The following is a 27,989-nucleotide window of genomic DNA, read 5'->3' on the forward strand; positions in this document are numbered from 1 at the left end:
ATATAATTTATCTAATCTACATATAAATTATAATTTGATTTGCCATACCGCTTCCATACCGCCTTCACATGTAACTGATCGCTTTTAAAATGTATTTCTTTATTTTATTTTAGAATTTGCTTAAAATAAATCAGAAACATATTACATATTAGCATGTATTATATATATATATATATATATATATATATATATATATATATATATATATATATATATATATATATATATATATATATATATATATATAAAATTTATTTTTATGTTTTTATTTTTAAGAAAATATTTTGGCTTAAAACAAAGCAGCCTCGTGTCAGTGCCAAGAATGACTCCATATGGAAGCAGCTCATTGGCTGATTCTACTCATGACGCGTTAACGCGGAAGTCAACCACCGCCTCGAGAAAAATGGCTGCTCACAGGTGCAGCTGCTGGTCTTGGCTGCTTATTCTTTTTAGTTTGTCCGTGTTTGTTGTCGCAGACATTCATGAAACGACGCCAGTTAATGACCACCACGGTGGGGTTGACCATAATGCACAAACAGCGGAACAAACGGCTGACCAGCCCGCGGTGGAGGAGAGACGGTGGGAAGCAACCGAGGTTAAAGAAGCCGCTACGGTTGATGCTGCAGCCGACATTCAGGGCACTTCTGCACCTGAAACAGTGGTACCTTCGTCGGTACCACAGCCTAAAGACGACTTCCAAGAAGAGCTGGTCATCAGACCTCTGCACTCCGGAGATATTTATGCCAGCTTCCAGTTCCGCACCCTGTGGGACACAGACTTCATGAGAGAAAACAAAGGTAAGCTAACTGCTAGTAGGGAGATAACACTCTGTTAGGCACGAATAAGAAAATACACACATGTAAATGTTTTATCTTCTTATAGAAGTAACTTTTGAATATACTTGAGTCTGTCGAATAGCTGACAGAAAAGCTGTAAATGTATAAAATGATAAGCATTTAAATGTTTCGGAATGAGGGTTCATTTTTTGCTTCTCGATGCTCCTATAATCTGTCAGATTGAAACATTAAAAATACCACGTGATAGGGCATCTGCATTTTCCGTCAGTTGACTTTCTTTTATAAATCACCATATTTTTGTTCATTTATTGATATCCCCTTCCTGTTAAAATCTGCGTCTGTTCCTGTTTAGTTGGTTTCAGGAGTATTTATACATTATTGGAAATATTATACGAGTTTAATACACCCCACATTCATTCAATAAGATTTTCTTTCTCCTGTTCTCAAAATTACAACAATGTTTGGTCTTTCTAACTCTAAACCACGTTGTTGCATTTCTCAGTGTCCCACTACCGGCTTTTCCCCAAGTCTCTGGGCCAGGTCATTTCCAAGTTCTCAGTCAGAGAACTGCACATCTCTTTTACACAAGGTTACTGGAGGACCATGCAGTGGGGGCAACCCTTTATACCATCCCCACCTGGAGCTGAGCTCTGGGTCTGGTTCCAAGACTCAGTGACAGAGTGAGTACAACAGAGATGAAATGAATGTGTGGATTAATAAGGGGAGGGGAGACAGACCCGTACTTATATAGTGTTTTTGTACTCTGAGCATTTAAAGCCCCTTCTTACTATGAGCCTCATTCACTTATTCACAAACACATTCATTAACCTGCTTTCGTAAACATTTTTTCTATGCCTTAGCATTTTTAATCTACCATGCACACATGACACTCCAATGGTGGCATCAACGACAACTAGGAGTTCAGTATGTGGACCAAGGATACATTGACATGCAGACTAGACAAGTAGAGGTTTGAACCACCAACCTACCAGTTTTGCTCATCCATAACCGTCCTTGCTGTTTTTTGCTTTTGTGTTTTTCCTTTAGTTCTTATAATGACAGTGATGTTTCTCAAGCATTTGCCGAACTAGCAGACAGTTCAGGTAGTTTTTTTGCTGCAGTAAAAAGTTATGCAGTAAAATAACTCTCAGTAAAAACTGGCCATAAACTTGTTGCATTAAGACAGAGATAATCTGTCATCAGTCTGCGATTGAATTACATGCAATCTGTTTCAGATGATACATCAATTAAATGTGAATTTCATTGAATTTAATGCAAGTTTGCTCAGCTAACATAATCTCAGGATGGTGGTGCATGTGATGAACCCTCTTGTTCGTTATATTCCCAGAGTATCAATATTTGGTGACCCTGTATCGATACAATATCACCATACAAAGTATCGTAATGGTTTGCTGTATTGATTTTTTTCCCCCCACCCATGTAAAACTGCCAGAAATTCTACTCCCACAACTTTTGACTACAGTTTGTTTTGATATAGTTGCTGCCTAACCTACCTTTGCTAAATCATGTTAACATTTCCACATGCCTTTTTTCTGCCTTTCCCAGTGTCGATGCTACATGGAAGGAGCTAACCAATGTTTTGTCAGGCATCTTCTGTGCATCACTGAACTTCATTGACTCCACCAACACTGTTCAGCCCAGTGCCTCCTTCAAACCCCTGGGACTAGGCAACGGTACAGTCAGTCTCCTTTTTGCATCTCTAGTAATGAACCTCTGCAAAAGCTAATTGTGTCATCAGCCACCATTGAACTGTCTAATATCACGTTATTATACAGAATTAGTGCTAGAGAAAATCCTCTTGCAGTAATCCTCTTCTCAACTTGTTCCATCACTGGTCAGTTATGATTCATACAACTTTAACAGCATCAGCTGCGATAAAGTGCTTCAGATTACTGGAGATCAGTCTGTCATTTTTACCTTGTGTCTGTCAGAGTCACAAACACTGTGGTAGCTTGAATATTTTGCTCAAAACTTTGTTAACCTCACTCATGACTGTTCAAAGTGCTCTTAGAGGAATTCTGAAAGGTTGGCAACCTCTAGGAAGATTCTCATTTGTTCCAAACGACCATGTGTAGCAAATTTCTTTCAATTTCAATTGAGTCTCAGAGATTTAGTGCAATAACCTTCTTCCTCATCTAACCTAGACATGTGCTCTGTTTTTAGTTTTGTTTTTTAAACTATTGTTTCTAGTAGAGCAGGGCGATATGGCCAAAAATATTAATCACGATATAGATTTGAAAATTTGCGATAACGATATAACTGACGATATAATTGATGCAAGACAAAATACAACTCCACAACTTTACTAGCGCAAAAAAAACCCCATCCATTTATTTTCACTTAAACAAGCAGCTGTTTTTTATGTGCATTAAAGCTGTATAAAAAATTTAACAGTGCAAATGCAAATTCCCTGTTGAAAGTTTAACCAAAAGGCATTTCCAGTAGAAATGGGCTGACATATCCTGAGCATAACCATATATAATATCCACTGAAGTTAAAAAGAGATGCTTTGCAACATTAAACTGCAGTGTGCCAAATAAAAAAGTCAAATACGTATTTTTCGGACCATAAGGTGCACGGGATTATAAGACACATTAAGCGAAACAAAGCAGTCAGATAAATCAAACTTTATTCAACTCATCTTCTTCTTCCTCCACTTCTGTACCATTGATTCATTAATGCTGTATTCTATCACAGCTGCTCTATTCCCATGTTGTTGCAGTATGTTAACGACTAACCTTCTATTGTGGATGGATTATCTCAGTTGTTCTCCTGACTGAAGTCCGTCAGGTCCGTTTACAGCATCCTGCCATGCGATTGCATTTGTCTCTAACCATCAGGAACCTTCACGAGTGGAAAAGTGTTAGCGTTCATCCTCCAGCTTCACTGTTTATGTTATGCTAACATAGCTGTGTCGCTAGCGATCACCTAGCACATCATTAAATACCACCTAGCCCAACTTCAGTAACCTTACAAACCTCACTGCTGTGTAGCTTCCTGTCTTCATTTATGTTGGAAATGATAGCAGAGCTGTACGTTTGAATTTTTTCAGAAATCTCTCAGTCAGAACATGCTATATCATGCTTAGGTAACTAGCAAAACTAGCGAGCTAACTTCCGCTAACTTCCTGCTAACTTCTAACTCCGTTAAATGTAATAAATTCTGTTTTCATGGATGCCTGGATGTTAAACTTCATAGTTACACCTGGTAAAGCAGCAATTCTGATCGTTTTATTAAAGATGAAAGAATTTAGACAGTTTTTAACTCTTAGTGATGCTGCAGTGTTCGTTTGACTTTGGGACCTGAAGGGAGCGGAGTTTAGGACACAGATTACTCCCAGATTTACGAGCACCTTAGTCCGACAAATACGGCAAAAACGACGGCCCGCTTCCATGTTCTACAAAAAAAATGTGCTTTGGTGGGTATCTGATGGACAAACGCCAAACCAGTTCCACACCACTGAAGTTGCACCATTTTTTACAAACCAATTGTGGTTCATCCGTTTCACTCAACGATCCGCTTTCTCCCTTCTCATTCTCTGTTGCCGCCATGCTTTTTCTGCCATGTGCGAAAACAAAGGCACTGCGCATGCGCGTTTTACCCATATTCTATCGCGATATTTTATTTTCTTATCGTTGCCTAGCATTGTACCGGTATTACTGTCAACGGTATAATATGGCCCAGCCCTAGTTTCTAGTGATTTTACACCTCATGTTACTGCAAATGGTCGACTTTACAGGTGATATGATTGTCAGGCTTGTCAGGTGTGCTGCACCCCGTTAGAAACTTGGTTTAGTTGTGTTTTGTTGTTGTTGTTGTTGTTGTTGTTGGGGAATAAGTAAACAGATGAACACTTTTTACACAGGTCCTGTTTGCATTAAAGAAACCTTTTGCAATAAAATGAGTGCTTTACCTGTACTCAGGTACCTCTTTTTTTAATATATATATTAGATTTTATTTGGGCATGTGATATTCTTATTCTGAGGTGCATGTTAGACAGTTGAATACCCATTACAGCACTGCAGATGCCCCAGGACTCACTGTACTGCATATGCAATATTTGTGTGTGTGTGTTAAAGTGACAGACCACAGCTTCCTTCGCTATGCCACCCTCCCACGAGAAATTGTTTGCACAGAGAATTTGACACCCTGGAAGAAACTCTTGCCATGTGGATCCAAGGTAAATGTCCCTCTCTCTCTCTCTCTCTCTCTCTCCCCCTCTCCCCCCCCCCCCCCCCCCCCCTTTTACATGTGCATTTTTCTTCCTAAAAAAAGCGCGGGACATCAATGCCATCTGTTAGCGTATTAAGTTTTCTCCTCACTATGTTTTCCGAACAGGCTGGTCTCGCTGTCCTTTTGAAGTCAGAGAAACTCTTCCACAGCAGTTTTCATTCCCAGGCAGTGCACATCAGGTCCGTGTGTCAGGACTGGCAGTGCAAAACCACATCCTGGGAGCTGAGACAGACGTTGAATTCAGTCTTTGACCTGCACAACTCTGGACAGACCAAACGAGGTGAGCGAAAGCACGTTTTTTTTTGTTCTCTGTCCCATATTTGGGTTTTGGTAACATTCCCCTGGCTTTTGTTAATTCAAGCTGTCTCTTCCCTCAGAGTGGTCTTTGTTCAAGATGTTCTCTCGGACCCTGACAGAAGCTTGTCCGTTGGCCTCCTCCAGTAAATTATATATCGACATCACAGACAACCCTCAGGTTAGCTTTTCCTTTAATATAAAATATGCAAATCTAAATCATTAGATAATTCAAACCTTAGAATACAAAACATCGAATTGTGACAGCTATATGAACATAGAGGTGTTGCTGATCTAGTGGATTATCTGTTGATAAACGGCACTACTTGTATGTATAGATAATGTCAAATTTATTATTGAAGCTCTGTAAGAGTTATGATTGGAACAAACCTGTTTTTATTTTGCAGGGGGAGCAGTTTGAGCTCAGCCCAGCCACTTCCCTGCTGAGCCAGGCAGTGGTGCTGGGAGACAGACGGACCTTCTCTGTGTACGATCTGACCCAAGAAACCACCTTTGGCACTGTGCGCTCCCTCAACCTGCTGATTCGATGGAAGTCCAATGAGGGTGAGCCAGAAGAGTAGAGACTGTATAATGTATAAAGCTGTGTATAATAGTCAGAATATTGTCTTGAAGAATGTATGATGAAACAAGAACAAGATAATAAAATGCACACACTTCACACAATTTTAAGGCATTTTTTTGATTGTCACATTTGTTTTACACCCAGTGAATTATTAAAATCAGTCTGACTTTCTGTCCTCAGGTGAAATGCTGCGTCCCTTGCTCCATGCTGAGCGTTATGTGGCTGGATACGGGCTGCAGACAGGAGAGATTCACACATTAATGTACAACAACCACCCATACAGGTCTTTCCCTGTACTGCTGCTGGACTCGGTACCTTGGTATCTTCGTCTCTACATCCACACGCTCAGTGTGACGAGCAAGGGAAAGGACAACAAGCCCAGTGAGTATTTTTAGAAAGCAGTAAAGGATGTGTGCACTGTTCATTTGCAATCAGAATAATAAATTTACATTGTCCCAAAAACAATTTACCTTTTGAAAGATGACCAATATCCTGTACAGTGAGTACACAGTGTAGTACAGGATATTGGTCCGGTACAATGTCCTTAACTTCACTTAAGGCCACTGTGGAAATAAGAATATCATGGAGCAGCTGACTTATGAATTATTAATTCAATCAAAAATGTATGTCTTATATGGCCTTCACATGTACAGTTTGGTCCACATATGAGCCTCATCCATCCATCCATCTTCATCCGCTTTATCCGGGGCCGAGTCGCGGGGGTAGGAGCCTAAGCAGAGAAGCCCAGACCTCCCTCTCCCCAGCCACCTCCTCCAGCTTATCCGGGGGAACACCAAGGCGTTACTAGGCCAGCCGAGAGATATAATCTCTCCAGCGTGTCCTGGGTCTGCCCCGGGGCCTCCTCCCGGTGGGACATGCCTGGAACACCAACCCCAGGAGGCACCCAGGAGGCATCCTTGTCAGATGCCCGAACCACCTCAGCTGGCTCCTTTCGATGTGGAGGAGCAGCAGCTCTACTCTGAGTCCCTCCTGGATGGCCGAACTTCTCACCCTATCTCTAAGGGAGAGGCCAGCCACCCTTCGGAGGAAGCTAATTTCCGCCGCTTGTATCCGTGATCTCGTTCTTTCGGTCACTACCCACAGCTCGTGGCCATAGGTGAGGGTAGGGACGTAGATTGACCGGTAAATTGAGAGCTTCGCTTTTACAATCAGCTCCCTCTTCACCACGACGGACCGGTGCAGCGTCCGCATCACTGCAGCCTCCGCACCAATCCGTCTGTCGATCTCCGGCTCCCTTCTCCCATCACTCGCGAACAAGACCCCGAGGTACTTGACCTCCTCCACTTGGGGCAGGAACTCATCCCCGAGTGGGCACTCCACCCTTTTCCGGCTGAGAACCATGGCCTCAGATTTGGAGGTGCTGATCCTCATTCCCGCTGCTTTACACTCGGCTGCGAACCGTTGCAGTGCGAGCTGGAGGCCTTCACCCGATGAAGCCAACAGAACCACATCATCCGCGAAAAGCAGAGATGAGATTCTGAGGCCACCGAAGTGAAAGCCCTCCGCCACTTGGCTGCGCCTAGAAATCCTGTCCATAAAAATTATGAACAGAATCGGTGACAAAGGGCAGTCCTGGCGGAGCCCATCACCCACCGGGTGCGAACCAAGCTCTTGCAACGGTTGTATAGGGATCGAATGGCCTGTAGCAATTGGCCAGACACCCCATACTCCCGCAGCACCTCCCATAGGACACCCCGAGGGACACGGTCAAATGCCTTCTCCAAGTCCACAAAACACATGTAGACTGGTTCGGCAAACTCCCATGCACCCTCAAGTATCCTTGAGGGGATAAAGAGCTGGTCCAGTGTTCCGCGACCAGAACGAAAACCGCATTGTTCCTCCTGTATCCGAGGCTTGACTAGCAGACTAACTCTCCTTTCCAGCACCCTGGCATAGACTTTCCCAGGGAGGCTGAGGAGTGAGATCCCCCTGTAGTTGGAACACACCCTCCAGTCCCCCTTCTTAAAGATGGGGACCACCACCCCGGTCTGCCACTCCAGGGGTACTGCCCCTGATTTCCACGCAACATTGTAGAGGCGTGTCAACCAGGACAGCCCTAAAACGTCCAGAGCCTTCAGGACCTCTGGGCGGACCTCATCAATACCAGGGGCTCTGCCACCAAGGAGTTGTTTAACTGCCTCAGTGACCTCGCCTCCAGAAATTGGCGGGTCATTCCCCTCATCCCCAGACTTTGCTTCCTCCTCGGAAGACATGTCAGTGGGATTAAGGAGGTCCTCGAAGTATTCCTTCCACCGCCTGACAATTTTGTCAGTCGAAGTCATCAGCGCTCCGCCAGCACTATACACAGTGCAGGTAGAGCACCGCTTTCCCCTGCTGAGATGCTTGACAGTTTGCCAGAATCTCTTCAAGGCAGTCCGAAAGTCTTTTTCCATGGCCTCTACGAACTCCGTCCACACCTGAGTTTTTGCTTCAGCCACTGCCCGAGCCGCATTCCGCTTGGCCTGTCGATACCTGTCGGCTGCCTCCGGAGTCCCACAGACTCAATGTCCCCAGTCTCCCTCGGAATGCTGTTGAAGCTCTGCCGGAGGTGTGCGTTGAAGATCTCGCGGACTGGGGCCTCTGCTAGACGTTCCCAGCACACCCTCACTACGCGTTTAGGTGTACCAGGTCTGTCCAGCATCCTCCCCCACCACCTGATCCAACTCACCACCAGGTGGTGATCAGTTGACAGCTCAACCCCTCTCTTTACCCGAGTGTTCAGAACATATGGTCGCAGGTCTGGTGATACGATTACAAAATCAATCATCGACCTGCGGCCTAGAGCATCCTGGTGCCACGTGCACTTATGGGCACTCTTATGTTCGAACAAGGGGTTCATTATGGCCAAAGTGTGATTTGCACAGAAGTCCAATAACAAAACACCACTCGGGTTCAGATCAGAGAGGCCGTTCCTCCCAATCACGCCCCTCCAGGTCTCGCTGTCATTACCCACGTGAGCATTGAAGTTTCCCAGCAGGACAACAGAGTCTCCAGGTGGAGCACCTTCCAGCACCCCACCCAGGGACTCTAAGAAGGCAGGGTACTCTGAACTGCTACTCGGCGCATAAGTGCAGATGACAGTCAGGACCCGTTACCCGACCCTAAGGTGCAGGGAACAAACCCTCTCATCCACCAGGGAAAACCCCAACGTACCGGCAGCAAGCCGAGGGGATATTAGAATACCCACCCCAGCCCGCCGCCTCTCACCAGGGGCAACTCCAGACTGAGAGTCCAGCCCCTCTCCAGGAGACTGGTTCCAGAGCCCAAGCCATGCGTAGAGGTGAGCCCGACTATATCTAGCCGGTACCTCTCAACCTCACGCGCTAACTCAGGCTCCTTCCCCACCAGAGAGGTGACATTCCATGTCCCAATTGCCAGTCTTGGCAGCCGGGGATCAGTCCGCCAGGGCCTCCGCTCCTGGCCGCTGCCCGGCACACAATGGACCCGACCCCTCCTGCGGGTGGTGGGCCTGCGGGAGGATGGGCCCATGTCCCCTTTTCGGGCTGTGCCCGGCTGGGCCCCATGGACTAAGGCCCGGCCACCAGACACTCGCCCGTCGGGCACCCTCCCCGGGCCTGGCTCCAGGGCGGGGCCCCGGTAACCCTATCCCGGGCAGGGTAAACTGTTCCCTCAATGTTTTCTTCATAAGGGTCTTCTGAATCGCTCTTTGTCTGGTCCCTCACCCAGGACCAATTTGCCACAGGAGACCCTACCAGGGGGCAAAAGCCCCCAGACAACATCGACCTTGGGATCCCTGGGACACACAAACCCCTCCACCACGATAAGGTCGCGATTCACGGAGAGGACCTCAACCAGTCTACAAAAAAATCTTATTAGCCTTTGCGCTGTTTAGCATTAGCATATCACAAATTCAACTAGAAGACTATCACTCAGCCACCTCCCCGCAACCTATTTAACAAGCCTGCTTTGGTAGAATAGATCTGATATAAAGGTAAAGCAATACATCTTTATTTTTTTGTTTCTATGTCTGCAAGTCTTACTGCAGGGGTGCCCAATCCCGGTCCTCGAGAGCTACCGTCCTGCAGCTTTTAGATGCATCCTTGTTCCCACACACCTGAATCAAATGAATGGCTTGTTATCAGGCCTTTGCCAAACATGATGGCATGCTGAAGAGGTAATCACACCATTTGATTCAGCTGTGTTGGAGTAGGGATGCATCTAAAAGCTGCAGGACGGTAGCTCTCGAGGACCGGGATTGGGCAGCCCTGTCTTACTGGGACTGTTTCATGGATCTGAATATGACCACTGAATCATTTCTTAGGAGGTTTAATTAAATAAAAGAAGAAAAGTAGATCTTACATCATGTTGTTTAGTTGATTCTTGCAGCTTTGTCTATTGCCATGAAACACCTGCACATAAAAATGAAAGTTGCACTTACAGCTCAAAGAAACAGTCCATGAGTGCATCTTTTCAGTTTAGTGGCTTTCTGAAGGTGCTGTCCCCTGCCTCTGACCCCCATACCTTGATTCAAACATCAACATGATGATGCTAATTATGTTCTTTAAAAGCACAAATTGCCAGTGGCAAATGAATACACAGCCTTCTCTTTACACTTTGTAGAGGTGCACGATAGTCAGACTCCCACTTGAGCTGAACTTGTGTGCCTTCAACTTGATTTCATTTTCATTTTTGTTGCCTTCTGTTAGTTAGCTTAAATGTCCTGTGGACATGTGAGCATCTTTGCAGGCTTTGATTTTTGATGTTGACTTCTTCAACGATGGATATTATTATTCAGTCTTTTACTTAACCCTGTAAAATCTGAACCATGAAATAATTGCCAGAAAAATCTAATTTTCTTGAAGCTGGAGTTTTTATTGAACCTGTCATGAATTATGAGTTTTGACTTGTATGATTTTTGCTACACCAGCATTTCTGTGCAATTTATTGATGACTATTCATCTTCAGCAAAAATGTGTAAAGGGTTTAAGGTTAAAGAAATCACACTAATGATGTAAAGGTCTCAAAAACTCATGTTTCAAATATGATACATTTGACCTTACAGGGGTAAGTCGGTCATGCTGTTCACAGCCCACTGTAAGATACTTGACTTCCCACATTAACCCACAGGAATGGTTAGTAAGGGTTCATGCAGCTGCCTCTTTTTGCCACAAGATGGAGAACATGAGTCATGTTTTCTGTAAGAAACAGTTATCAAATACATATGTTGGTGTTCATTTCTAACTTGAATAACATGCTGTTATTGATTAAATATTGTCCCATTATGTAATTTATATAAACCAGTGATCTGTGTCTAAACTAGGGATTCACTGACTGTAAAAACTCTGGGTTGATAGCTGTTTAAAATACAATTTTCTTGACAGCAGATGCCAGAGCCTTTGTGTTTGTGCAGTTCTAGTTTGAACATTTAATCAGTGTATTATTGGTCACTTGTTTTTTTTTCTTCCTCTGCTAGGCTACATCCACTACGAGCCATCTAAGGACCGTGTGAAGCCCCACCTGCTGGAGATGCTGATCCAGCTTCCTCCAAACTCTGTGACTGAGGTTACAGTGCAGTTTGAGAGGGCTCTGCTCAAATGGACTGAATACCCACCCGATCCCAACCACGGTTTCTATGTCGGGTATGCACGTAGGATTGCATGTGTGACATGTGTTGCTTCTCAAATGATTTTTGCTTTTTATTTTTTAGGATTTTAAATTAATTTCAGACTTTTATTGTCTAAAGTCCTTGTCCTTGTCTTTAACATTTAGATCTTCAGTTATTAGTTCTCTTGTACCTAGCACTGTCGCCATGCATACAAACAGCACTCGGGAACGACCACTTTTCAGCAGCTTGTAAGTACACAGCCCCATCTCCCACCCACCTTGATGAAAATGACATTTATTGTGTTTTATTCACGGACTGTTTGAGTTTCTGCACAGACACGTTTATCTAGAAAATGGGATGATCAAATTTTCCTCTCTCACCAGTTTTCCCTGTAAAGAAGAGTCCAGCTACTTTGTCCGCATCTACACAGAGCCTCTGCTTGTCAATCTGCCCACTCCAGACTTCAGCATGCCTTACAATGTCATCTGCCTCACATGCACTGTAGTGGCTGTGGGCTACGGCTCTCTATACAACTTACTAACGCGGAGCTTCCAGATCGAAGAGCCCAACCCAGGACTGGCCAAGCGGATCGCTAACGTCATCCGAAGGATGAGGGGCGTCCCGCCACTCTGAGGCTTTGTGAGCATGCCAAGTGGCATCTTTTAGAAAGGAAGTTTTCCTTTTGTTGAACTACTGGAAAATATATAATATACAGGGAAGAACTGGGACAAATACTGCTATGAATGTTTTAAAACCTGTCAACTTGAGGATTTTGTTGTTGAATTGAATAAGATGGATACATTTGTGTTTTAAAGCAATTTCTTGCTGCCTAAGGACAAAAAAAGTAGACGGGAAGTTGAAGATTTGTTCTTGTTTGATAAATATGAGGAACCAAAGCTGAGCAATGGGCTGCAGTGTTTTAATACCCCTTCGTTTTGGGGGATTTGGGGTAGGGTTTTTTTTTTTGTTTGTTTGTTTTTCTGGATTTTTAAAACTATAACCCATTACAACATAATGCCACACTGTCATTAAGGCATACTGATACTTTGAGGAAACAGTGATTTCATATCTCACTGCACTCTGAAGCCTCTGGACTCAGAAATATAATCGCTTTTGGTCTCTAAGTGGTCTTAAGACTTATTTGGCATCTCCGCCACTATGAGATACACCAAGTCAAAGTCACTTCAGGATGTCCTAACGTTTTTCTTTTTAGGCTGCTTATCTTAATTGAAACTTCATTCATGACAGCGCATTAAAAACTCTAAAACTCATTCCAGTATGATGTCGTATATTGTGTGAAACGAATTCTAAAAAGTATAGACTTAAAAGTGATAAAATGAACTTTTTTCATGTTTCTACACAGGATATCAATCGTTGTCAAGTAAAACCGAGCTGCCCTTTACCAAATATTTATTTGGCACTGATTTTGGTTACAGTTTTGAATGTTGAATGCAATTGTCTGAGCATAATAAAAACCTTTTATTTGTTGAATTATTAAGTCATCAGTTTTAAGCACTTTCGTTGTCTTACAACAAATACACTATGGACAAAACTACAGAGCCACACTTCCTCTTCTCTAAATTCAGGTGCTTTCACTCCTGTTGCTGCAGGTAACAGCCAAGCAGTCTGCCTTTATTTGTTAAAGGTTGTTCTAAAGAGCTCACTAAATTTGAGTATGGTAGTGTAATAGGATGCCACCACCGCAACAAGTCAGTTCATGAAATTTTTTCCCTCTTAAGATATTTAATGATCAGGTGAAGTGGTGATATAGCAAAGTGGAGGCATCTAGGAGCCACAACAACTTGGCCACAAATTGTTGGACATGTAGATCTTCAGAGGGGTTTCACCAAGGGCTGAGGTGATACAGTCTAAAAGTCACCAAAACTGCTGACTCAACTGCAGAACTCCAAACACCGCTGGGATTAACATCAGCACTAAAACTGTGCCTGGAGCTTTGTGGTCCTGGGTTCTATGGCTGAGCAGCTCCTGTAGATGTTAAATACTAAATAAAATACTGCCATGCATTTACTTTTGTTTAAGCCTTTTACACACATTTTTGTTTGTTTTCCTTCCTAGAAAAATATTTCTGTAAAACAGTGAGCTCCATTTGAATATTTGACTATGTTCTGTATTGTTATTACTGTCACTGCCTTTTCAATAAACTGCCAAACATCATTTTTCAAATTACTAGACATGAAAGTTCCCAACTCTAAATTAAACAGGAGTTGGAACATTATTACTTCCTATTGAGTGCCCACATTTTTGTGTAAACATAGTTGGCCTCACTGATGACAGACTCTGAAGGAACAAACACAGAGGTCTCTCTGTATTTGCCAGGTCAGCAGTTCTTACCCCTGTGTGTTTGCCAACAGTGTGGAACAAAAACAAAGCGAAAAGCAGCTTTCCACATGTAGAATTTGATGTTCATATGTGATCTGCTACAAACTGCAAGTTTTCTCCTCGGACATGATATAGTAAAGGAACTTGTCACTGATTGTTGCAACTTTCTTTGGTCAAACTAGTAATTTATAAAAAAAACTAAAATGTTCTTTAAATAACAAACAGCAAAATACATTTTGAGACACAAGTGCGCAACAATGCTGAAAACTAAGAACGTTTTCATTGTCCATCTGAATCATTTTGTGTTCTGCCAGGAAACACTTTCCATTCTTGCTACATTTCATCATTTGTTTTTGCAGGGAAACGGACTCAAAAAACCCGACAGGCTTGTGAATTCCAGGATCTATTAAAAACACATTTATAGCAAGGTTATACAGGATTGGGCTATTTTTATTGGTCATACAAAAACAACAAAAACAATGCATCATACTCTAAGGCTTTAATTAGAAATGGAACAGATATACTGTTTTTCACACTGAAGTAAGAATACACGCGGTAAAAAAAAGAGGACAAGGAATAAATGCAAACAGGCCACTTTTTCTTTGTGGGAAAAATGTGTCCGTTTAAAAAGGAGAGATGTTTAATGTAGATGATGGACTTCCTTAGCAGGGCTCACTGCATGCATGACCACAGGTAGTCCTGCAGCACTTTTGATCTCCTGGACACTGACCATCGTGATAGCAGTACTCAGCACACATGGGGGTGGTCTCAGGCAGGGGGCAGCCGCCAGGCTTCACTGATCACAGCGAAGTCAAAAAAAATATGATTAGTTATAAAATACCTTTAAACACTTGGGATGTACATGGGGGTGTTTTCTACTTTGTTGATCTCTCACCTACGTACGGTGCCATGCACTCATGTCCACACCCGTTGGAGCAGCACTTTTCCTTGTCGGGGCAGTCACTGTCATTAGAGCAAAATTCAGCACACCGTCCGTAGCCCAGGCGCCTGCGAGGACACACTCCTGGCTTTACTGAAAGAAAAGAGAAATCAGTATAGACAAAGAGATAGAACGGGAGAGTGTGGTACACGGGCCTTTTGACTGACTTTTAGACAGCTGAGACTTGAAAGAAAAGAGCAGAAAAGCATTACGGATCAGCCGTGCCAAAGGAGACATGAGTTATGATTTTGAGTGGTTACCAATTTGGTTGCTAAACAAACAAGCATGCGCATTTCAAAAAGAATCCGTAAGCAGTCAGATAATGCGTTGAAGAAATTTGAGTCAAAAGAAACTTGCCTGTTATTTTGCAACAAGCGCTCGCTGAAAGAACAGTGTCAAAGTGCGCTAATGCGCAAAATGCTAAAACCAATGCGCAAATTGTCCACCAGTGTTTGTCCATGTTCACTTCTTGCTCAAAACATGTACTGCTGTGTGCAAAAAATACTGTACACTAGTCCATAGCCACATGCTGAGCAGGCCACTTAGAGGATGCTGGGTCCTTGTGCCTGTAGAGTTACAGATAAAATATGGCATGTACTGTGGTATGAATCTTCTAATGTTGTTTACATGTTAGTAATAAAACTAGACAGCTGAAAAATGTTATGATGAACAATAGTTTTTGTCATGTGACCTAATTTTACCTTCACTTTATTTTAGTGCTTCCAGCAAATGAATCAATTTCTCCTCCAACAGTATCTGACATGTGCGAAGCGGTTTATTTTCTTTTTAACCAGTGAACCAGCCCGCATTTCCATCTAGCATTATTAGACTCCATAGACAAAAAAACAAAAACAATATGCGGTTGGATTATTTACACACTTCAGAAACAAATTTGATACAATAGATCAGATGAGGAGTTTTAAAGTAATTTCAGAGTTGTTTTTTTTTAAAGAGACTGGCACCAGTTTGTGAAGTTAAATGAATTCTTGCTCATATATTAGAGAAGGAAGTTATGCTTCTGGTGTCCCCCAGGGGTCAGTGTTGGGCCCTAGATTGTTTAAATCACACATCAATTACATACATAAGGTGTCCACAATATTAATAATGATTCTGTTTAAGACTAATAATTTATGCTCTGGTGATGATTTACAGCATTTACTGGATGAGATGACTTTATGACTCTACAAAATAACTATTGTTTAGCGTGTTAGCTTAAGGGTGATGTGGAGGATGGCCTCTCTGTTCAGTTTAGTTGGGTGTGTGCTTGGCGTGTACACCACTGTGCAGACCACACAGTCCATTGCAGAATATTTTACTTCCCACAGAAATTCTACAAGAAGTGTTGGTAAGTCTCAAGCAGCTACTTCTTCTTTTCTCCACAAGGTGGAGAACATGTCTTAGTCTTCCAATCTAACTTGTTTATTAGTTTTTGTTCCAACATTACATGCTGTTATTGACTGAATATTGTCACATAGTATCATATTTATGTAAATTAGTAGGCTGTGCTAAAACTAGGGATGCACTGATAAAATGAAATGATAAACAAAGTAAAGAATAAATAAATGAAGATTTGGCTTGATAAAAACAAATCATTACATTTGATTAAAACTGAAATATTTTTTATTTGGAAATAGGACTGAAAGATGTCAACGATTGATTTTAACTGGTTGTTTCAACAGAGCTTTCCAAATTGAGTGTGTGAAATCCTACATATGGCCACTCTGACAAACTCATTTTTCTGCAGTTTTTGTGTGCTCACAAACTGTGAAATGTTCATGCTATTTACTTCTGATTTTCCGCTTTTAGCACTTAAATTCCTCCCCTGCACAGAATGGGGAGCAATAATGGAAACAGCCGTGTGTTTTGCTTTAGCAGCAGGTATCATTTATACAAATCTATGACATTGTTAAACATCCTCAGCACAAAATTACCCTTAATAATGTTGGATGCTGTTAACTGCTGCCAATTACAGAAGAAAAAATGTTACATTTGCTTTGAATGTGTTAATAATGTATTTTATCTGTGGTGTAAAGGTGCACCATAGTCAGTCTCCCACTTAAGCTTTCTTTCTTGTTGCCTCCTATTAATTAGCTTGTTAGCTTGAGGCTGCTGTGGAGGAGGGCGCACAGCTTGACGGGCCAAAATCCATATCACTCACAGCCTAATTTAAGATACTTTACTTCCCAGAGGAATCACACGAGAACGGTATAGTAAGGGTTGATGCCGCTGCTTCCTTTCACCACAAAGTGACGAACATGAGTCATGTTTTCTGTAAGAAAGGAGGTTGTCAGATACATATTTTCGTGTTCCTATCTTGACTTGTTTCTTAGCTTATGCTCAAACGTTATATGCGACTATAAATGGAATATCATCATATTATATCTGTTTATGTAAACCAATGGGCAGTGTCTAAACCAGGCATGCACTGACTATAAAAACTCGATAGCTGTGCTTAAAATACCATTTTTGTTGATAGCAGTGTTGGTGTTTTTATTTTATTTTTATTTTTGCAGCTCTAGTTTGAACATAGATTTGTTTTCTGGAAGTTTGAAACTGTAACTCCATTAAATCATAGTGCATGATGTTACTGTGAGGAAACTGTAATAAAATACAAATCAGGTTGTTCTGATTTGATATCTCACTGCCCTCTGAAGCCTCTGAGCTCACATGGAGAGATTATTGCTTCTTTTCAATCTCCCTACTAGGAACAATCAGATACAGAGATAAATTATGTCAGAGTGAATTCAACATGGTTTCTTTTTTGTTTTTAAATGCAAACTTTGTCCAAAACACGATACCCAAATACTCTCACAAACAAACAAATACAAAGAAAGATACCTAAAAGTAATGAATATTATCTTTAATGGGACAGGAAATCACTTGTTTTGAAGTAGATTTAAGTAAAAGCAGCAGGTCTGGAGCCACACTCCCTGTTCTCTGAATTGAGGTGTTTTTTTCAGTCCCGTTGTCACAGACGCATATAATCAAGTGCCTAGCCACGCAGTCTGCCTTTACAAAAACATTTGTCATCATCAGAAAAAGAAAGTCTTAATAATATTACAGAAAGAAAAAAAGTATTGCATTAAAGAGAAGGCCACAGTAAATTTGTAAAGATGTTTAATGTAGATTGACTTGGTACTTTCTAATCAGCGGGGCTCATTGCACGCATGACCGCAGGATGTCCTGCAGCACTTCTGCTCTCCTGGACACTGACCAGCACACATGGAGGTGGTTTCAGGCAGGGGGCAGCAGCCAGCCTTCACAGATACACCAAACCCAAAAATATGATTAGTTACAAAATACCGTTAACCACTTGGTGAATTATTTAAAGGGTCTTGGCTGCTTTGTGCATCTATTACCTTTGTAGGGAGCCATGCACTCATGTCCGCATCCATTGGAGCAACACTTCTCAAAAAAGGGACAATCTCTGTCATTAAAGCAAGATTCAAGGCAACGTCCGTGGCCCAAGTGTCTGTGAGGACACACTCCTGGCTTTACTGAAATGAAAGAGAAATGAGTATAGACCAAGAACTCCAGAGAGTGTGGTGGGTTGTCCCTCTGAAAGATATCCTTTGACCTTATTGAACCCTGAATTGCAGTAAATTAATAAAAATCTCTTCTAAGAGTTTCTGGAAATTGTGAAACATTTGATTGTGTTTTAGGCTGTGGCCACCCTGTTTCTCTGAAGGATGCTTACTGCACTTCCTTCTTCTCGACTAAGGTATGAGTCTCATGGAGATCCAGTTGATTAATCTCTCATTTCAAGTTAGATTCCACCCAACGTGTACACTCCAGTTCCCAAATATCAGGCAAAACTTATACAGTCTCACACAAAATGACAGCAGTAAGTCTCTGGTCTGCAGTACACAAAGAAACACATGGTCATAAAGAAGACTAACAAGCTTTTTTTTAAAGTTCTCACTCTTTCATGTTTCATACAATCTCAAGGAAATGTGTATGAAATTAAACATTTTCTCTTTTTTGTGCACAATTGTTAGAGACAGCCTTTTCTGACTTCTACCTATTGTAGATGACATGATAACAGATAACCTGTAGATCAGCGGTCCCCAACCCCTGGGCCACAGACTGGTACAGGCCCGTGAGTCGTTTGGTTCCGGGCTGCGAGAGTTGAAGCTCGGTTGTGAAATTTATAGTTTTTTTAGGGTTTCGTTATTTTTTATCGTTTTTATCATTAAATCGGTTTCCCTGGCTCTTTTCCAGTGTGTTATGAATAAATTTTCTTTTTTGGGTACTGGTACTGGTTTTATTTTGTTGTATTTATCCGCGGCACCTTAAAGGCTGGTCCGTGAAAATACTGTCAGACATAAACCGGTCCGTGGGGCAAAAAAGGTTGGGGGCCGCTGCTTTAGATAACTGCCACTTTGTTCGTATCTCACCTATGTCTGGTACCATGCACTCATGTCCGCATCCATTGTAGCAACACTTCAGAATAAAGGGACAGTCTCTGTCATCAAAGCAAGATCTAGCACAATTTGTATGTGCAAACTTTATTTTTAAACTACTTGTCATTTTATTAACTGAGAAGATTTAACCAAATATTTAATCCACACCCTTTTCAGAAGACATTAAACATAGTGACACGTACTGGGAGCAGGAGGGACGCAGACTTCTTCACCATCATAGACACAGCATATGTGGTCTCTAGGACAGTCCTCATACCCCTTACGTGACAGAGCAAGATTAAGATGGCGTGAACATTCTGGGGTTGAAAGAAGCAGAAAAGCAAAAAAGGACATGGATGAGCTGTGAGGAATAAGAGTTATGATGCTTTGCAGTCGCCAAATTGGCTGTTTGACAAAATCAAACATGCACATTTCAGAAAGGATCCGTAAGCAGGCAGATTATAAATTGAGCACATCTGAGCCCCCCCCCCCCCCCCCCCCCCCCCCCCAAAAAAAACCAAAACAAAAAACTTGCCTGTTAATTTGCAGTAAGTTCTAGCAGAACAAACAAAAAACTGACAAAGTCGATCAGTGTTTGTCCACGTTCATCTTTTGCTCAAAGGAATGTGCTCCTGTGTGGTTGGTTTTTGTTCTTCAGTACCCAACTTACCCCCAAGCAAAAAAAGGAGATTAACACAAGTTTTCACCTTCTCAAATTTCGTGCAGTCCCAAGTATACATATATTAAATTATTAATCTTAATATATATATTTTCCTATATTTAATTATGTCTGCACAAATTAATGGTCAGTGACAGCCTCTTTGCAACTTGCAACATGATATGTGTTGCAGCAGTTGATATCCTGTGGATAACTGTCACTTTGTTCAATCTCACCTGACAATGGAGCCATGCACTCATGTCCACATCCGTTGGAGCAGCACTTCTCATTATTGGGGCAGTCTCTGTCATTAGAGCAAATTTCAGCACAATGTCCAAAGTCTAAGCGCCGACGAGGACACACTCCTGGCTTTGCTGGAAGGAAAGAGAAATTAGTGCAGACAAAGAACTCTAATCAGAAAGTGCAGTAAATGTGGATTTTACTGGAATTTATTTAATTTTTAGACTCTCTCTCATTCTACTGACTGAGAAGACTCAATGAAAAATTTACCACACCCTATTAAGAAGAAATTAAACATTGTGACACGTACTGGAAACAGGAGGGACACAGACTTCTTCACCATCATAGACACAGCATATGTGGTCTCTAGGACAGTCCTCATACCCCTTATGTGACAGAGCAAGATTAAGATGGCGTGGACATTCTGGGTTTGAAAGAAGCAGAAAAGCAAAAAAGGACATGGATGAGCTGTGAGGAATAAGAGTTGTGATGCTTTGCAGTCGCCAAATTGGCTGTTTGACAAAATCAAACATGCACATTTCAGAAAGGATCCGTAAGCAGGCAGATTATAAATTGAGCACATCTGAGCCCCCCCCCCCCCCCCCCCCCCCAAAAAAAAAAAAAAAACTTGACTGTTAATTTGCAGTAAGTTCTAGCAGAACAAACAAAAAACTGACAAAGTCGATCAGTGTTTGTCCACGTTCATCTTTTGCTCAAAGGAATGTGCTCCTGTGTGCAAAAATACTGTCTGTGTACTAGTGCACAACCACAGGCTGAGAAGGCCAGTTAGTGGATGCCGGGTCTTTGTGCTCACAGATTTGCAGTCTCTCTAATAACATGTCATTTAAGACACACTTTCATTTTCAACCATGCTCCAATAGTGGCGTGTATGGTACATAGCTTGTGTTTAATATTAGTAATGAAACCAGACAACTGAAAAATGTTATAATGAGCAGCAGTGTTTGTGTTTGATCTCACTTTCCTTTCACTTTACTTTAGTGCTGTGTTTCATTTTTGTGGTCAAAGATTGCATGCTGTTATATTGTCTGCATGCATTGACCCTGCCAGTCACTATCACAGTATTTTGTTGTGCAGCAGCTATTCCTGAAGTGCAGCAAATTCCTCTCTCCTCTTCCTCTTCTGTTTTTCTTGAATTCTGTTTCACGGAATGATGCTATTGGACCTCTTTCTTCCTGCTAAGGAATGAGTTTCCTGGAGAAGTCTAGTTTAAATTCATATTACCACCCCACATTTACACTCTAATTCCCATATATCAGACAAGACTTGTGCTGTCTGATACTGCATCATTACAAGAGTCTTAATGGTTTTTGTTGTTCAGTACCCAACTTACCCCCAAGCAAAAAAAGGAGATTAACACAAGTTTTCACCTTCTCAAATTTCGTGCAGTCCCAAGTATACATATATTAAATTATTAATCTTAGTATATATATTTTCCTATATTTAATTATGTCTGCACAAATTAATGGTCAGTGACAGCCTTTTTGCAACTTGCAACGTGATATGTGTTGCAGCAGTTGATATCCTGTGGATAACTGTCATGTTGTTTATATCTCACCTATGACAGGAGCCATGCACTCATGTCCACATCCGTTGGAGCAGCACTTCTCATTATTGGGGCAGTCTCTGTCATTAGAGCAAATTTCAGCACAATGTCCAAAGTCTAAGCGCCGACGAGGACACACTCCTGGCTTTGCTGGAAGGAAAGAGAAATTAGTGCAGACAAAGAACTCTAATCAGAAAGTGCAGTAAATGTGGATTTTACTGGAATTTATTTAATTTTTAGACTCTCTCTCATTCTACTGACTGAGAAGACTCAATGAAAAATTTACCACACCCTATTAAGAAGAAATTAAACATTGTGACACGTACTGGAAACAGGAGGGACACAGACTTCTTCACCATCATAGACACAGCATATGTGGTCTCTAGGACAGTCCTCATACCCCTTACGTGACAGAGCAAGATTAAGATGGCGTGGACATTCTGGGTTTGAAAGAAGCAGAAAAGCAAAAAAGGACATGGATGAGCTGTGAGGAATAAGAGTTGTGATGCTTTGCAGTCGCCAAATTGGCTGTTTGACAAAATCAAACATGCACATTTCAGAAAGGATCCATAAGCAGGCAGATTATAAATTGAGCACATCTGAGCCCCCCCCCCCAAAGAAAATTTGCCTGTTAATTTGCAGTAAGTTCTAGCAGAACAAACAAAAAACTGACAAAGTCGATCAGTGTTTGTCCACGTTCATCTTTTGCTCAAAGGAATGTGCTCCTGTGTGCAAAAATACTGTCTGTGTACTAGTGCACAACCACAGGCTGAGAAGGCCAGTTAGTGGATGCCGGGTCTTTGTGCTCACAGATTTGCAGTCTCTCTAATAACATGTCATTTAAGACACACTTTCATTTTCAACCATGCTCCAATAGTGGCGTGTATGGTACATAGCTTGTGTTTAATATTAGTAATGAAACCAGACAACTGAAAAATGTTATAATGAGCAGTCCATGTCCAAAGTCTAAGCGCCGGCGAGGACACACTCCTGGCTTTGCTGGAAGGAAAGAGAAATTAGTGCAGACAAAGAACTCTAACCAGAGAGGGTGGTAAATGTGGATTTAACTTGAAGAAATTTTATTATCTGTCATTTTATTAACTGAGAAGGTTTAACCAAAGATTTGCCACACACACCAAGAAGAAATTAAACATAGTGACACATACTGGGAGCAGGAGGGACGCAGACTTCTTCACCATCACAGATACAGCATATGTGGCCTCTAGGACAGCCATTACACCCCTTACGTGACAGAGCAAGATTAAGATGGCTTGGGCATTCTGGTTTTGGAGGAAGCAGTAAAGTAGAAAAGGACATGGATGAGCTGTGGTAAATGAAGTCAGTCTTATAAAGCTGTCTGATTGCCAGTTTGGCTGTTTAACAAAACAAAACAAACATGCACATTTTAGAAAGAAACCGTGAGCAGTAGATTATAAGCTGAACAAATCTGAGTCAAAAGAAACTTGGTTGTTAAAATGTCACTTTGTTCAATCTCACCTGACAATGGAGCCATGCACTCATGTCCACATCCGTTGGAGCAGCACTTCTCATTATTGGGGCAGTCTCTGTCTTTAGAGCAAGATTTAGTACAACGCCTGTTGTGCAAGCGCCGGCGAGGACACACTCCTGGCTTTGCTGGAAGGAAAGAGAAATTAGTGCAGACAAAGAACTCTAATCAGAAAGTGCAGTAAATGTGGATTTTACTGGAATTTATTTGATTTTTAGACTCTCTCTCATTCTACTGACTGAGAAGACTCAATGAAAAATTTACCACACCCTCTTAAGAAGAAATTAAACATTGTGACACATACTGGAAACAGGAGGGACGCAGACTTCTTCACCATCACAGATACAGCATATGTGGCCTCTAGGACAGCCATTACACCCCTTACGTGACAGAGCAAGATTAAGATGGCTTGGGCATTCTGGTTTTGGAGGAAGCAGTAAAGTAGAAAAGGACATGGATGAGCTGTGGTAAATGAAGTCAGTCTTATAAAGCTGTCTGATTGCCAGTTTGGCTGTTTAACAAAACAAAACAAACATGCACATTTTAGAAAGAAACCGTGAGCAGTAGATTATAAGCTGAACAAATCTGAGTCAAAAGAAACTTGGTTGTTAAAATGTCACTTTGTTCAATCTCACCTGACAATGGAGCCATGCACTCATGTCCACATCCGTTGGAGCAGCACTTCTCATTATTAGGACAGTCTCTGTCATTAGAGCAAATTTCAGCACAATGTCCAAAGTCTAAGCGCCGACGAGGACACACTCCTGGCTTTGCTGGAAGGAAAGAGAAATTAGTGCAGACAAAGAACTCTAATCAGAAAGTGCAGTAAATGTGGATTTTACTGGAATTTATTTGATTTTTAGACTCTCTCTCATTCTACTGACTGAGAAGACTCAATGAAAAATTTACCACACCCTCTTAAGAAGAAATTAAACATTGTGACACATACTGGAAACAGGAGGGACACAGACTTCTTCACCATCGTAGACACAGCATATGTGGTCTCTAGGACAGTCCTCATACCCCTTACGTGACAGAGCAAGATTAAGATGGCGTGGACATTCTGGGTTTGAAAGAAGCAGAAAAGCAAAAAAGGACATGGATGAGCTGTGAGGAATAAGAGTTGTGATGCTTTGCAGTCGCCAAATTGGCTGTTTGACAAAATCAAACATGCACATTTCAGAAAGGATCCGTAAGCAGGCAGTGTTTGTGTTTGATCTCACTTTCCTTTCACTTTACTTTAGTGCTGTGTTTCATTTTTGTGGTCAAAGATTGCATGCTGTTATATTGTCTGCATGCATTGACCCTGCCAGTCACTATCACAGTATTTTGTTGTGCAGCAGCTATTCCTGAAGTGCAGCAAATTCCTCTCTCCTCTTCCTCTTCTGTTTTTCTTGAATTCTGTTTCACGGAATGAGGGTGGTAAATGTGGATTTAACTTGAAGAAACTTTTTTATCTCTCATTTTATAAACTGAGAATGTTTGACCAAAAATTTACTCCACACCCTCTCTCAAGAAGTCTGTCTCTAGGACAGTGCTCACACCCCTTACATGACTGATCAAGCTTAAGATGGCGTGGGCATTCTGGTTTTAGAAGAAGCAGTGAAGCAGAAAAGGATATGAATGAGGTGTGGTAATTGGGCCAAAAGTTATGATGCTGTGTGGCCCCCAAACAGACCATATAAGTAACTAACAAACATGCACATTTCAGAAAGAATTGTTAAGAAGACAGTTATGAGCTGAACACGTCTAAGTAAAAAAGAAAAACCCAAACTCACCTGTGAAAATGCCACCAGTTTTCACTGTGGAAAAAACAGTGCCAAAGTGCACCAATGCACAAAGTGCTACAATCAATACACAAACTGTAGAACAGCCTTTGTCCATGTTCACCTCTTGCTCAAAAGAATGTGCACAACCACTGACTGAGTGGCCAGTTGAATGATGCTGGATCGTTGTGCTTGTAGTCTTATATTCTCTCTGATAAGGTGTCATATCAGAAACATTTTGTTTTTTACGTTCCTTGTTGCTGAAATGATAATATGAATCTTGTGTTTGCATCTTAGTAAAACATCTACACAGTATTTAATATCTTCTTCATATAGCAAGACAACAACGACATGCTCATGAAGAACATTAAGAAGATTTTTCCCACAATTGACTTTCTTATATTGCTATATCTTGTTGGTACCTACGATTTATAAAAGTATCAAATGAATCACATATTTCTCCTTGTTCTCTCATATATAATTGTTACTATCTTGTTCAGTCCCCTGCTTCCTTGTGTACACTGTGTCCTTGTTTATTTTTTGATTGTTCCTGTTCTTCAGATGAAGCTATGAAGTTATCTAAATCACATTTAACAACGAGTATTTATTGTACGCATATCCATTATTTCTGATACCAGAATTTTGTTCAGTCTCACCTAATGTATATGACATTATTGTTTTGTAGGATAACAAATTAATATTTTGACTCTAAACAAATCCATATACCTGCATTTGAATTTTTTTTTTCATTTCTTGTCTGTTTAGCCTTTCTACCAAGTTCCAGACAGGCTTTTTGCAAATTTGTCACTTTTTTCTTCTTTTATCTGTTGTAGATGATACCAACGAAACATCACTATGTCATATCTGTGACAGTAGGAACAGTGAGAAATTCGTGAGATTGTCTGCACAATTACAATTTGTTTCTGCATGAGCTGACACACAGCTTAGTGTGTGTTAGATTTCAGATCTTCAGATAAGTCTCACTGAGCTCCTTCTGCCTGAGTATGAGATTGGGTCCCCTGACTCTGATAAAATGGTGCCAGCACACAAAATTTACTGCTGTCTCGTGATGTAACACCCAACATGTTTTTATTGCATTTGTAGATCAATTGTAAAAAGTATTCCAAACTAATTAGAAGTAAGGAAATAGCTCTAATGAAAAGCCATCATGAGACAAAATGAATACATTAAGTAAGTCAGTAAAATTGTATTTATATAGCACCTTTCAAGATAAATATCACAAATGATTCAGAAAAAATTTCGAAAACATAAAAACAAAAAGTAGTCTCTTTAAATTTTTGGCCTTGTATGCTGTGGCATCAGCAGGCCCTGAACACGTCCTGGATGGCCGGCCTCTGCCTCAGTTGGCCTCCTTATTCCCTTTGCTGGGAAACCCAGCATTTCTCCAACTGCTCCATATGATAATTATGTGAATAACAAAATATTCACATAATTGGCGATCGTGGCTCAAAGAGTTGGCAGTTCGTCTTGTAACCGGAAGGTTGCTGGTTCGAGCCCCGGCTCAGGCAGTCTCGGTCGTTGTGTCCTTGGGCAAGACACTTCACCTGCCGCCTACTGGTGATGGCCAGAGGGGCCGATGGCGCGATATGGCAGCCCCGCTTTTGTCAGCCTGCCCCAGGGCAGCTGTGGCTACAACTGTAGCTTGCCTTCACCAGTGTGTGAATGTGAGAGTGAATGAATAGTGGCATTGTAAAGCGCTTTGGGTGCCTTGAAAAGCGCTATATAAATCCAATCCATTATTATAGGTTGCTACGTGTTTCAAAATGGATCAGACCAAGTGGTATGGGCAACTCATGGCTGGGCCTAGAACCAGCTCAAAGCATCAAAGCTGCTTAAAAGCCATAAACACCTTTCTGACAACCATATGGGAATTTTTTTTAAAAAGTCTTCACTTATCCCATGTGAACTAACACCTGTTTGAAACAATCCAGATATTTGACAGGAAAAAAAACATACATAATTTTCAGTCATGGCACAAGAAAAAAATGATCTAGAGTGCATTCAGATCAGGGATCAGTTTGTCTCGTTTACAGTGGACAGGACCATTCATGTGGCTTTGCTTGCTGTGCTGTGTCCTGCTCTTTCTTTATTCTTTCCACATCTGCTCAGTTGTTCCTTCAGCCCCTTGGCTCTTCACTATTTTCCTGTGCTCCCTCTTTCTTTCTTTTTTAACAAAATTAATCTGTAGTCCTTACCGTCTCATGACGAGAGTTGGCAAAAGTACAGACATCCTGTACTGAAGTAGAATTACAGATACTATTGTTAAAAAATACTCCAGTAAAAGTTGAAGTACTGATTCAGCTTCTTCACTCAAGTAAAAGTGTAAAAGTGAAAAAGTACCAGCTGTGAAATGCACTCAAAACAAGAAAGTAAAAGTAGCTCTTTGAAGAACCTTTCTACCACCCATTTTTATGGCATGCCAACAGAACCTTGCTCTACATTAATGTAATGATGAAATAATATTATTTTATGGGAATACAAACTTTATGTTAGTCTGTATTTTAATTCTAAAGAATGCACTCAGCTTGAATCAGTAAAGTAAGACATTAGCAAAGAAGAAAAAAATAGCTCTATTTTCTTTTGGCTACCACGTAGAGGGTGCCTTTACCTGTAAACAGGAAAATGAGTAGGGAAGAGGTTAAACTGGGATTCAGTAGGTGGAGGAATCAGTTGTAGTGGCTCAGTTCACAATAACTTCTATTGAGAGCTCCAGTTAATTTTCTTAGTGTACGGGCTGTAATCAGCTGGCCTACTGAGGTTCACTCCTCTTTGTGGATTTACACACCTTAATTTAACAGATGTTTCATGAGTTGTCCTGGCTGATTTCAATCCTCTAGACTGCTGTCTTTATATTAGACACTATAAAGTTGGTATGAAGGTGCAATTTGGTGAATAAATCTCAGCATCATCAACTTAACTTCAGATTCACCTCTAGGCAAGGCAAGGCAAGGCAAGTTTATTTATATAGCACAATTCAACAACAAGGTAATTCAAAGTGCTTTACAGAGACATTAAAAAACAAAAACAACAAAAGC

The 27,989-nt window shown here is 41.4% G+C and overlaps 2 protein-coding genes across 3 annotated transcripts; one reads left to right on the forward strand and one right to left on the reverse strand.

Annotated features, from left to right (window-relative positions):
- Positions 1 to 322: 322 nt before the first annotated feature.
- pigt (phosphatidylinositol glycan anchor biosynthesis, class T) lies at positions 323 to 13,910 on the forward strand. Its single transcript, XM_086276474.1, has 11 exons — positions 323 to 797; positions 1,300 to 1,477; positions 2,364 to 2,491; positions 4,898 to 4,998; positions 5,157 to 5,331; positions 5,429 to 5,526; positions 5,753 to 5,909; positions 6,109 to 6,309; positions 11,384 to 11,549; positions 11,680 to 11,763; positions 11,899 to 13,910. The coding sequence occupies exons 1-11, from the start codon at positions 323 to 325 to the stop codon at positions 12,146 to 12,148; spliced, it is 2,013 nt and encodes a 670-aa protein (XP_086132600.1). The 3' UTR covers positions 12,149 to 13,910.
- A 425-nt stretch (positions 13,911 to 14,335) lies between these two features.
- Positions 14,336 to 25,093, reverse strand: LOC147304987 (uncharacterized). 2 transcript variants are annotated; one of them, XM_086276477.1, is made up of 14 exons: positions 24,946 to 25,093; positions 24,117 to 24,230; positions 23,803 to 23,940; positions 23,472 to 23,585; positions 23,158 to 23,295; positions 22,827 to 22,940; positions 21,987 to 22,100; positions 21,673 to 21,810; positions 20,407 to 20,520; positions 20,093 to 20,230; positions 19,402 to 19,515; positions 18,155 to 18,292; positions 14,751 to 14,888; positions 14,336 to 14,651 (listed from the first exon to the last, which is right to left on the reverse strand). In XM_086276477.1, the coding sequence occupies exons 1-14, from the start codon at positions 25,049 to 25,051 to the stop codon at positions 14,518 to 14,520; spliced, it is 1,752 nt and encodes a 583-aa protein (XP_086132603.1). In that variant the 5' UTR covers positions 25,052 to 25,093; the 3' UTR covers positions 14,336 to 14,517. The 2 variants fall into 2 exon arrangements, with proteins under 2 accessions (XP_086132603.1, XP_086132601.1); XM_086276475.1 differs by lacking the exons at positions 14,336 to 14,651; positions 14,751 to 14,888 and adding an exon at positions 17,617 to 18,052.
- Positions 25,094 to 27,989: the final 2,896 nt, after the last annotated feature.

This window comes from Aulonocara sp. 'chitande type north' Nkhata Bay, linkage group LG20 (assembly GCF_057382095.1).
Source record: "Aulonocara sp. 'chitande type north' Nkhata Bay isolate Kocher_YH1m ecotype deep benthic linkage group LG20, A_spYH_male_GT1.1, whole genome shotgun sequence".
NCBI classification, from domain to species: Eukaryota; Metazoa; Chordata; class Actinopteri; order Cichliformes; family Cichlidae; genus Aulonocara; species Aulonocara sp. 'chitande type north' Nkhata Bay.